Source organism: Octodon degus, unplaced genomic scaffold (assembly GCF_000260255.1).
Source record: "Octodon degus isolate 3935 unplaced genomic scaffold, OctDeg1.0 scaffold00273, whole genome shotgun sequence".
Taxonomy (NCBI): domain Eukaryota; kingdom Metazoa; phylum Chordata; class Mammalia; order Rodentia; family Octodontidae; genus Octodon; species Octodon degus.
The window spans coordinates 785,892-797,531 of NW_004524849.1; the positions used below are offsets into that span (position 1 = coordinate 785,892).

General features: G+C 39.3%; 1 protein-coding gene across 1 annotated transcript in view; it reads left to right on the plus strand.

Moving 5' to 3' along the window:
• Positions 1–11,640, plus strand: part of LOC111814130 (T-complex protein 1 subunit eta-like) — an 18,522-nt gene that overhangs the window by 3,914 nt on the left and 2,968 nt on the right. The window contains exon 2 of the mRNA XM_023706867.1: positions 11,559–11,570. Within this exon, the coding sequence (XP_023562635.1) occupies positions 11,559–11,570 (12 nt within the window). The remainder of the gene's footprint in view (positions 1–11,558; positions 11,571–11,640) is intronic.

The following is an 11,640-nucleotide window of genomic DNA, read 5'->3' on the forward strand; positions in this document are numbered from 1 at the left end:
GTAAATGTAAAATGAGAGGATGGCTGATACAGTGTTGATCTGCCTTGTACACAAATTGTAATTTGCAGCTCATCTTTAAGTGGTAATTTACCTACCTACCTATTGTACCACTTCCTGTTTTTGTTCTTGCAGCACTAGGGACTGGACTGAATATCTTGTGTACGCTAGACAGACGGTCTATTACCAGACTATAGTTCCCAGTCATTTTGTAAAATTGTATTTTGGTACAGAATCTAAGCTGTGCAGGCTGGACTAAAATTTACTATCCTCTTGTCTAGCTGGTATACAGGCATACACTCTCCAAACTCACCTTCTATTTTAGTGCTGCTTCTAAGTACACGGCCCCCCCCCACACACACACACCGACTAGGAGTAGGTGTTCTAGGGCTCTTGTCTCTCAGGAATACTGGGGACACTGCAGGTCTTTTTACTAAACCAAAAAGCAGAGTGGCTCATATATTATATGTGCTAATTTCTCTCCCTTCTACTATTATTGCAGCTAAGCTGGTTTTTTCTTCTTGTTGTTGTTGTTTGTTTGTTTTTTAAACTCTAGTCTCTGGTGAAAGTCACGTCTTTTCCTAAATTCCAGTTTCATGGTGAAACTAAGGCGCAATACCTTGTATGGAATGGCTTTGATCTTCTTACTTTGAGAGTTGCAACTCCCAGAAAACATCTACGTACTTTCAGACCCAGATTATCAGAACCATTGTACTGTTTTTACTTCTGATAGTCAGAAATGATTATCATGTTAATGAATCCAGAGCTGTCTTTTCATTATTGAGATTTTTGGAAAAAATGTACAAGTTCAGAGTGTGAGGCTGCCATACCATCCTGACTATTTTCCTGGGACTTTTTTTTTTAAATTTTAGGGAATGGTCTACAGGGTGTTCAGGGTCTCACTATTAGATCGGACTCATAGTGATCCGCCTATTTACAGCCTCCCAAAAGCTGGGGTTACCGGTGCACGCCACCAGGCCCAGTCTCGATCTCAGTCTCAGCAGCCCTGGGGGCGGGGGGTAGGGCTGGCATAGCAGGCCTGGGGATCGAACCTCTGACCCCTGTGCCTGCTTGCAGGTGCTTTAATACACTGAGCTGTCTGGCCAGCCCTTTGTTTTCCCGAGAATTTAAGGGTGGGGAATCCTGTGAGCTTGTTACATTTGGCTTTACTTAGAGTGAGGATTTAGCTTCTTGTATTCTCAGATGCCAGAAACCTATTCAGAATAGTTTCCTCAGAACTTCTGGCTTGTGGTGGAAGGCAAAGTGTAAATTCCCCCACCCCTTTTTTCTGTCTTCTCCCTGCATACAACTATCAAAGTAATTTTTAAAAGATATATATTCTGGTGCTTAAAGTCTGGTGTTTACTTAAGTCATCATTCTTTGTCCTAAATTTCATTACATACATATTTATAATTTTTGGAAGGGCTACAAGAAAATTTAAGACTGTGGAATCTATCATCTCTCATTTCCTCAGAGGCCTCATTTCTCTCTCTCTCTCTCTCTCTCTCTCTCTCTCTCTCTCTCTCTCTCTCTCTCTCGCCTATCCCAAGATCTTGCCTATCTCTGTCTACAGAGTATATAATGGATTATGAACTGTGGTTTTTGCTTTGTTTTGTGGTCCTGGGAAATGAACCCAGGGCAACTTGCAAGCATGAACTCTACACTAAGCTACATGCTTAGCCCTCCTTTTTGTTTTGTTTTACATGCTGTTGTATCAGTTAGCTTTTCCAACACTGGGACAAAGTACTTGGTACTCACAACTCAAAGGAGGAGAGGCTCAGTTGGCTCATGATTTTCAGAGAAGTCTCTATGGTTGGTTGGCTCCCAGGCAAAAACAGAATATCGGAAGGGTGTAGTCATAGAAAGCTCCTTGCTTCATGGCAGCCAGGAAGCAGAGAGACAGGATGGTGGCTGGGACAAGGACAACAATGCACCCTGCCAGCCAGTCCATGCCCACGGTGATCTTCCTTCTTGGACCCGGCACCAGTCTCCAACTCCAAATGTGGGATTTTGAAATCTAAATAACAACAAATGCTTTCACTTTTACATAAATGCCAAATTCAAATAGCATATTTTGTTTTACAGAATAATGCCTTTAAAATGGCAACACAAAGTTTCTTATAATGTAGAGCAGACTCTTTAACTAGCTCTTAAATGGGATTGTCACTGTCACCAATCAAAAAAGCAAAACTAGGGATGTCCCATGCAGAAGTTAGGGATTGCTGAATCTGAAAATACACTTCAGTGACCACAAAGTGCCTTATCTTCCTTCTAAGACAAATTGGGGATCTGCACTCTTAAAATCTCTCATGGAAAGTGAGTTATAAAATATGAGTGTCTCAGAATATTATTATAACCAGGGAGTGTGTTTCTTTGCCTATTTGTCTCTCCTTTTTTCCCCTCTAGATTTCACAAGATTTTTAAAATCTGTTTCATTCATTCTTCTTGCTTGGCTTTTTTCCTCATTTGAAAGAGAGAAAGAGAAAGAGAAGGAAGAAGAAAAAAGAAGGAAGAGGGACGGAGACAGGAAGGGAAAGGGGGAATGTTGAGGTTCCTAATGGGTCACATTCCAGAGATGTGAGTAAATGCAAGTTGTTATCTAATTAGGAAGAGCCAAGAGTGTGCCTTACGGTTGAGGGAAGGGAATTATAAAGAGAAAGAAAAATGTTAAATAAGGTTTACTTTTAGACTTTTTTTTTTTTAACTTAGAATGGTTTTTTCAATCCTATTCAGGGCATATCATGGTTCTCAGACTATAGTGGCTCTCAAAAGTAAATCCAAAATTACTAAAGAGAGTTAGTCAATAATAATGTATTCAAGTATGATTACCTTCATCAATTTTTGCTTGTATCAGTATCTGATATTTTATTAGAATCAAATAATAATTTTTGTTATTATCTAATATTACATACGATAATTTTTTCTTACTATCAAATATTACATTTATTTTAAATCTATTTCTTACTATCAAATATTACATTTATTTTAAATCTATTTCTTACTATCAAATATTACATTTATTTTAAATCTATTTCTTACTATCAAATATTACATTTATTTTAAATCCCCTTGTGGTTTTGTTGTTATTGTTGTTGCTGAGACAAAATATCCAAAACCAAAAGTTGAAGGAGGAAAAGTTTACTTCAGCTCATAGTCTGTAGAGGTTTCAGTCCATAATCATCTGACTTCAAGGCAGGGTGGCATGGCAAACAGGCATCATAGTGCTGAAACAGTTCATGATGGGCAGGATGACCACAACTCTTACCATTCCTTATATCTTATCCAGACTACTTAAGGCAGGTAGCATTCAAACCCTTAATCCTAGTGCCCTTGATCTTATTATTCCATCATGAATCAGTCCCAGTATCACATACTCTAGGTCCCAACACTTCTCAAAAACCCCATCACTGCATGAGAATGGGAGGGGACATCTAGACACAAATCATAACATTTTCCCCCCCGGGCCCCAAAGATTCACACACATTTCTTTATGCAAATGTCATTTGGTCCACTTCTAAGAGTTGCCAAAGTCCTAACCATTTCAGTATTGCTGAAAAGTTCAAGCCCAAACTCCTTTGAAACAAGGAAAACTCTTAGCTGTAAGCCCTTGTACAAATGAAAAGAAACTCAAATACTTCCAACACTCAGTGGCACAAGATAGATATTATCGATCCAAAATGTATCATATCAAATTAGGGAAACACAAAAGGATGGGACCAAAGTAAGTCTAAAATCCAGTAGGACTAACATTAAGTCCTATAGTTTCATGTCCAGCATCCAAAGCAATATGTTTCAAGATGTAAACTCCAGAAGGTCTAGGTGGCTCCACCTCTATAGCAGTTCTGTTGGTTGTAGCTCCCATGACTTCTCTCTTGGGTTGCCTCTGCTCCCTTCTTGCAATTTTCCTCATATGACTCCTGTTCTTAGCTTCTCCAAATTTCTGGGGTCTCTGCTCCACCTGTGGCTTCATAATTACAGCCTCACATACTGCTCTCTCAGGGACATTGTCCTCCCAGGTCTTCTGAAATCTTGGTAGAAGCCTTTCTGACCCCACCACTCTTGCATTCTGCATGCACCTAAGACCAGCACCATGTGGATAATATCAAGGTCTGCTGTCAGGCTTCCTTCACTCTTGGCTATAGGAGTTGAGTGTCTATGAACCAAATCCTAAGGAATAAATACCCTAGACCAACACCATTTTGGAACCTGGTCTTCTGGGACTGTCTTCTCAAAGCAAAGTTCTTCACCTTTGCAATTTTTGAGGCCATGAAGTCTAAAGTTCTGCTTGTTCTTGTGATGTCTTCAGGTCATCTTTTATATTGTCTTCTTGCTAGTCTTTTCAGCAAACAATATCTTCTCTCTTCCATCTTTGGAGACCCAAACTTCATTAGAGTTTCCTTTCTGGTCAAAATCAGAACATTTTAATTATCCTATTGGGCTCTTTGCTTTTGATTCTCAACATAAATCTGGCTAAAGGTCCCCAACAGTAGCCATGTCACTGGCCCAACATTAGACTCTTTTGAAATTCCTTCTGAAATATTAATTAGTCCACCACCCTTAATCTCAATCTTAGGCAAATTTTCTGGACATGAGCAAATCCATAAAAACTTTCTACCAAGCCATATCATACATTATCTGGAGTCCAATAGCTAATGCAGTCCTTTCCAACAGAAACTTCCTGAGCCTGGTCTTCACTGGTATCATTTCTGTCAGCATTCTGGTCTTCTGGGCTCTGACCAGAATCTCCAAACAAGTACAGCCCATGGTGTTCCATCTCTTATTTTTCAGCTGGCACCTCCAAACCTTTCCTAACTTTCCTTTCCCACAATCCAGCTCCAAAGTCTATAAAACCAAATGACAGGTGCAGTCATATCAATGGTCCCACTTGTCTGGTACCAAATTGTTTCTTACTTTTGTCAGATGACACCATAAGGTAAAGGTAGAAAAGTTTATTTAGCTCACAGTTGTAGAGGTTTCAGTCCATAATTGGCTGGCTCCAAATCAGGTGACATGGCAGACAGGCATTAGAGAGGAGAAATAATTCATGGTGACAGAAGGTAACAAAGCAAGCAAGGTGCAAGACAACCCTCTTTCTGTTCCTGATGTTGTATCCAGGCTTCTGGGATTAGGGCAGTGCCAAACCAATCAGTGGAGAGATTTAGTAATCACTCACCCTTAATCCCAGGACCCTTAATGCTAGCATTGCACCATGAAGCAATCAGTCACATGCCCTAGATTCAGCTACCTCTGAAAAAGCCCCAGTGCCCCTCATGAATGTGTGAGCCTTTGGGTGACATCTCGATATAAGCCATAACATAATGTTAAATTCAGCCTCCTGTAGTAAAGCACAGTTCAGGGATGTAGCTCAGGTATCAAGCATTTGCATGTATGAGGTCTCAGGTTTGATCCCCACTACTACAAAACATGATAGCAATAAACAACGAAACTCCTAAAAACAACAACAATAACAAAATCTACTTTTTGGCTGGTGGCAGATATTAAAAAAGATATGAAATTAAGTTACCCAAGGGGCCGGGGAGATATCTTGGCAGTCTAAGTGCCTGCCTGGCAGGCGCAAGGACCCAGGTTTGGTCCCCAATACCACATGTTGTGCTGGCCCCATGCCAAGTTGGTCACTAACATCAGGTGTGGTGGTGCACCTCTGTAATCCCAGCACTGGGGAGGCTGAGACAGGAGGATCTCTACAAGTCTGAGCTGTGTAATGAGACCTTGTACCAAATAAATAAATATTAAAAAAATAGTTACCCATAAGCACTCTTCTGTAGAAATAAAATATTATTAATATTTCATTGTATTTCTGACCAATTCTATTTCATAGTCATATTTTATAGTTTCATATCTCTCAGGAATATTTTATCACTTTTGTATAAGGCTGAATTATGTATATTCCTATTTCTGCTGAGAAACTGAAAAAGTGAACTCTGGAAAATTTCATTCTGAAGGATTTTGTAGTTGACTGGGATACTTACGTAGATTATCTGATTGTGTGTCTGTATTTGATCTCAAGGAGAAATGGTTCCAAAAACCTCTACCACAATATTTATTACTAATAAAAGTAACTGTCCTTTCTCTTAGGTCTCCTCTAAATTTTAGGCTCTGAGAGCAAGATTGAACCCAGTGACTACTATATGAACTATGATATTCTCAATATATCTTTGAAAATTGAATGAAAGAATAAGTGAATACTGAAATTCTGGAGGACTCATGACTCATCAAAATTCTCCTAGTAGGAAGCACCAAGATTAAGCTGGCTGAAAGTCAATTTTTTTTTTTTTTTTTTTTTTTTTCGGAACCGGGGATTGAACTCAGGCCCCTGCACTTGCCAGGGAAGCATTTATTCCACTGAGCTATCTCCCCAACCCCTGAAAGTAAATTTTTAATTTACATATAAATTTGTCTTGAAAGGACAAAGAAATATAGGAACTGCTCATTAACTGAATATTCTCTAGTGATCCTGACCTTTTAACTCTGCCTAATATTCCTTCTGTGTTTTAATGCCAAAATTTGGCTGTCCCTCAGATACTTACAAAAAAATAATGTCATGGGGCTGGGGAGATGGCTCAGTAGGATAAGTGCTTGACCGGCAAACTCAAGGATCTGAGTTCAATCCCCGGTTCTGCCAAAAAAAAAAAAAAAAAAAAAAAAAAAAGTCTTTCTCCAGCTGAAAAATCTTTGTAATATCTATTGCTGCCTCCATGTTGTATTTCAGTGCTTAGCATGCCCTATAAAGTTAGTCTCACCACAGGAATTTTTTATTTTTATTTTTATTTTTTTTTTGGTACTGTGGATTGAACTCGAGACCATGTGTTTTCCAGGCAGGTGCTTATGCCACTGAACTCTCTCCCCAGGCCCCCAGAACACTGTTAAAAAAGAAGCAAATCCATCTATGTATGCTTGGACCAAGAATTGGATGCTTTGAAGGAACATAACAGAAGCATCTCACCCAGTGTTTGAGAGAGAAGAGCAAACTAGCAAGTGAGAGAACCAGCACACGCTAGTCAGAGTCACTTTAGAAACGTTAGTTTGAGAGAAGGCAGGAGAAGGCTTGGGCAGCACATTTTGTCTTTCATGAACCTTCTTATTCTCTTTAGCTTTTAGACAAATCATCAACCTCATCTCATTGATGAAAGGTAAAGCAGGCATGCTACTGAGACATGCTCAGTAAGTAGGTAGAAGCTGTTCTGTTTCTTGGCATCGTATACTTGGTCATGTGACATTGCTGATTAAGAGAAGTTTAGCCTACACTACTCTATGACTATGTGCATAATAAAAGAAGCACTATTCGTTTTCTATTAAATGCCAGCCACTGGTGGGCATACTATAACATGTTATTTGGACAATTTGCCTCCAGAAAAATAATTTAATCCTATCATATATTTTGAAATCAGATATAGTCCTTTTAAAACTTATTTATTTTTGTGGTACTGGGGATCGAACCCAAAGTGTTTGCACTGAGATATCTCTGGCTTTTTGAAAGCATTTTTGAGTCAGATCTCACTAAACTGTTCTGTAGGCTGGGCTTGAACTTGTGAGCCTCCTGTCTTGGCCTCCAGAGTGATGGAATTACATTGAGCACCACCATGCCTAGCTGGCTTACTTAAGAATATTATATTCAATGTATCATCATCATCATTTTGATTATGTTGTTTTGTTTTGTTCCTTTGAGATGTGATCTCCCTACATAGTTTAGGCTGGTCTTGAACTCACTGTGTAGCCCAGACTGGCCTCAAAATCACTGGGATCATCCTGCTTCAGCCTCCCAAATGCTGGGATTACAGATGTGTACAACCATGGCAAGCAAGAATATTGTATTCAATTTATTTAGGTCTAGCTCATTACAGAAGGAAAAAAGATGCTAGAATTTTAAACATTTTTCTGGTGAGAAATAGAAGACAGAGTTTTTCAATCTATGCCCTAATCCAAACAAATTTCTTCCTGAATTTTTAAATGTATTTTTTCTTTCTTTTAAATCTTTCTTTCTTGGGGCTGGGGATTTGGCTTAGTGGTAGAATGCTTGCCTAGCAAGCTAGAAACTCTTGGTTCAGTCCCTGGCACCAAAAAAACAAACCAAAACAAATCTTTCTTTCTTTCTTTATTTGGTACAGGGTCTTGCTATGCAGCTCAGACACACAGTGATCCTCCTGTCTCAGCCTCTCCAGTGCTGGGATTACAGGTATGCACCACTGTGCCTGGTTTCAGGATGAGTGGGTGCACTCAGGTTCCCAGGCCAGCACCACATGGGGTACCAGGGATCAAACCTGGGTCCTTGTGCTTGCCAGGCAGGTGCTTAGACTGCTAAGCTATAGCCTCTCTTCTGTCTTGCCATCCTGCTCCAGCAGTATCTCTTTTCGCCTACCAAATAATGAAAGGGATTGTTGTTCCTCTGAATCCCAAATTAGAAAATAGAGTAAAATAAGAATAATTGAGATGTCAAATCTGAGACTTTGCTGTGAAACAATTGATGAGTTATTTTTAACTTTTTTTGTTTGGTTGGTTTTTTTGAGATGGGTCTCAGCATGCAGTCCAGGCTACCCTTGAACTTGCAATCTATTTTTTTTTTTATGTATTTAGTACAGGGTCTCACTACACAAATCAGACTTGTGGGACTTGTGCTTTCCTTTCCAAAATAGAAACACATCTAGTAAGTGTCTAATTGTGCACATGATTTGGAAACATTCAGAATATGTAGACTTGTGCTTTCCTTCCTGTTTTTCAGCTTCCCAAGCACTAGGATTATAGGCATGCGCCAACCCCCCAGTCTCTCTTTATTTTTATTTTATTGAGAAACAAATATCAATGAGACACTTTCCAAGCTGATTAATAGGACATTTTCAATAATTAATACATTGCACATTGTTATCTTCACAGCAGTCATCCACAGCACAAGAAGCAGCCAGGACATCCCATCCAAACACTACTACTACAATGCCCCCAGTCTCAATCACTGTCTCAGTGCGCCCTGGGGACGGGGCCAGCATGGCAGGCCCAGGATCAAACACCCAGCCCCTGCATCTGCCTAAGTAGGTGCTTTAATCTGCTGAGCTATCTGGCCAGTCCAAACTTGCAATCTTTCTGCTTAGCCTCTTGAGTGCTGGGATTATACGCATGTGCTACCATGTCCAGCTTGAGGTATCCTCAGTCTGTTAAGTGTAGTCTTTATTCAATTTCTGGGTGATTTAATTTAATTAAAACTTTCATTTTGTTAAATACTTAATCCCTTCAGAATGGTTTAGTCCAACAAAATTCTAACTGCTTAGGAATTACTTCTAGAGAATATTCCTCAGTAAGATGGTCATGAATTTTAGGCATTTACTTGAAAATCATGGGTTTTTTTTATTTTTGATTTTTTTTTTTAAATTCACTGATTTAACATTGAAGTACCCTTTGTGCCAGGCACTTTTGCCAGGGGAATAATAATGTACAAATAAGCAAAATCAGCACATTATCTACTCTTACTAAATGTACACTGAACAAAGAATTACAAACATGACTGATGTCATGAGGAAGAAAGGCAAAATGCTATAGAAACATGTAATATTGCCCTATCTAGCTCGATGGTAGGAGGTGGGGAGGCATAGAAGGTTTGCCCAAAGAAGGTCAAGTTTAGGCTTGACACATGATAGTTTCAGAGAAGAGTTACCTAGATAGAGGAAGCAATCTGTGTAATGACCCTGAGATGGAAAGAACACTGCCTATTTAAGGCCCTGATAGAAGGTTATTATAGCGGTCTGGGTAGGGTATGGGGAGAAGTCAGAAAAGGAAGGCAGAAGACAGAATACACAGGTCATCCTAGGGATTAGAAACTTTATCCTGCAGGTAATAGCCCATGAAGACTCAGCCTGGGGGGCAGGGGTGGACTTAGGAAGCTTATTATGGCTAAAATGTGGAGTGTAAGCACACATTAACTGGCCATTTAATTCATTCTAGAATGTGCTCTTATCTTAATCCAACAGTATTAATAATTTTTGTAAATATGGGACAAACTTTCAGGTTTCTGATATAGAAAACTTTTCTGGGAAAACGTTCTGTGGTAGTTAAGCAAAGCAAGAGTGGTTGGGTACATACTGTTGGTATGCTTTGAAGTGATACACCTAAATCCTAAATTTCTTTGTTTTTCATTTGAATCACATTTTTGACTTTAATTGCAAATTGAGGTGGTTAAGTGAGAATGGTAGGACCAGGAGGGAGAGAGGTGAAGGTCTGTGTCTGTGTTTATGCACACAGATGTAGTTTTTTATGATTCCATAGGAAAAAATTATGACAAAGACTATTAGAATCACTTTTTTGTGTCCTCAAACACTATTTACTCAACGCAAATTAGGAGAAAATATAAAAAATTAAACAATTATATCCTTTAATTGGATATTTTAAGAAGAAAATGGCAGCTCTAGATAGTACCACAGACTTAGATTTAGGACACAGGATGTCTGTGGTAGATCTGTGCTTGCAGTAATAATTACATGAACCTAAGAGCCTCTGTCAAGAGAATATGAGAAACTTAGGTTTCTATTTTTTTTTTTTTTTAATACTCTTCCATCTTCCCTGTGAGGATCCCTTCTTCCAATTATGTCTGTTATATTAGCAGATACTTAGGTATGGTGATCTCTCAGGTGTTTGTTTTTTCTTCTCAGTACCAGGGATCAAACTTGGGACCTTGCACTTGCCAGGCAGGTGTTTATGCTGCTGAGCTATCTCCCCAGCCTTTTGAAGATGGGGCTCATTGTGTAGCCCAGGCTGGCCCCGACCTCATGGTGATCCTCCTGCCTTAGCTTCCCAGGTTTTGGGGTTCCCATATCTGGCTGTTGGAAGTAGTCATTTATTAAAAGTTGGGGAAAATTCTTGAGGCTTAATAAAGTTACCCTCACTAAATATAGGAAAATGGAAAAGGAGAGGAAAAAGGGAGGGGAGGAATGAACACTACCAATCCTAAACTGTCATCCGTTTGCCTACAAAGCTGGAGGTCTTTCCCCTTGGATCTTGCACGGCAATGCTTCTTATTTTTCAGGCTGACTGCCTCTTAGGAATTAATAATGAATACTTGATAAACTCTTTAAGAGAGGATGCTAACCCTTGATGTAAGAAACTTTGAGCAACAAAAGATCTGAGTTTAAACGTCAATTTGTATGTAACTCACTATTTGAAGAGAATGAATCACTCGCTCACTAGACTGAATCACCTCGCTCTAGTCTGGGGTGTGGCACTAAAGCACGCCGGCCAGCTTTACATACATTGTATATTGGAGTATGCAGCTGATAATCATTTTCACCAAAATAGAAACACATCTAGTGTCTAATTGTGCACATGATTTGGAAACATTCAGAATATGTAGGCTAAATATGAAAATAAATGAATACCTGTTAAGGTTTCATAAAACAGATGAGATCTACTATTATAAAAAGAAAGGAGGCTTACTGTGCATTAATTATCTGGTTACCAAGCTCTTGGCATGTCTGGTAGGAATGTTAATAGTAGCTTCTCAGCAAGTTCTCAGCTTGGCATGCTGGAACACGCTTGTATTTCTAGTACCCTGGGAGGTGAAGGCAAGAGCACAAGTTCAAGCCCAGCCTGGGCAGCTAAGCAAAACCTTGTCTCAAATAAAATAAAATAAAATAAAATAAAATA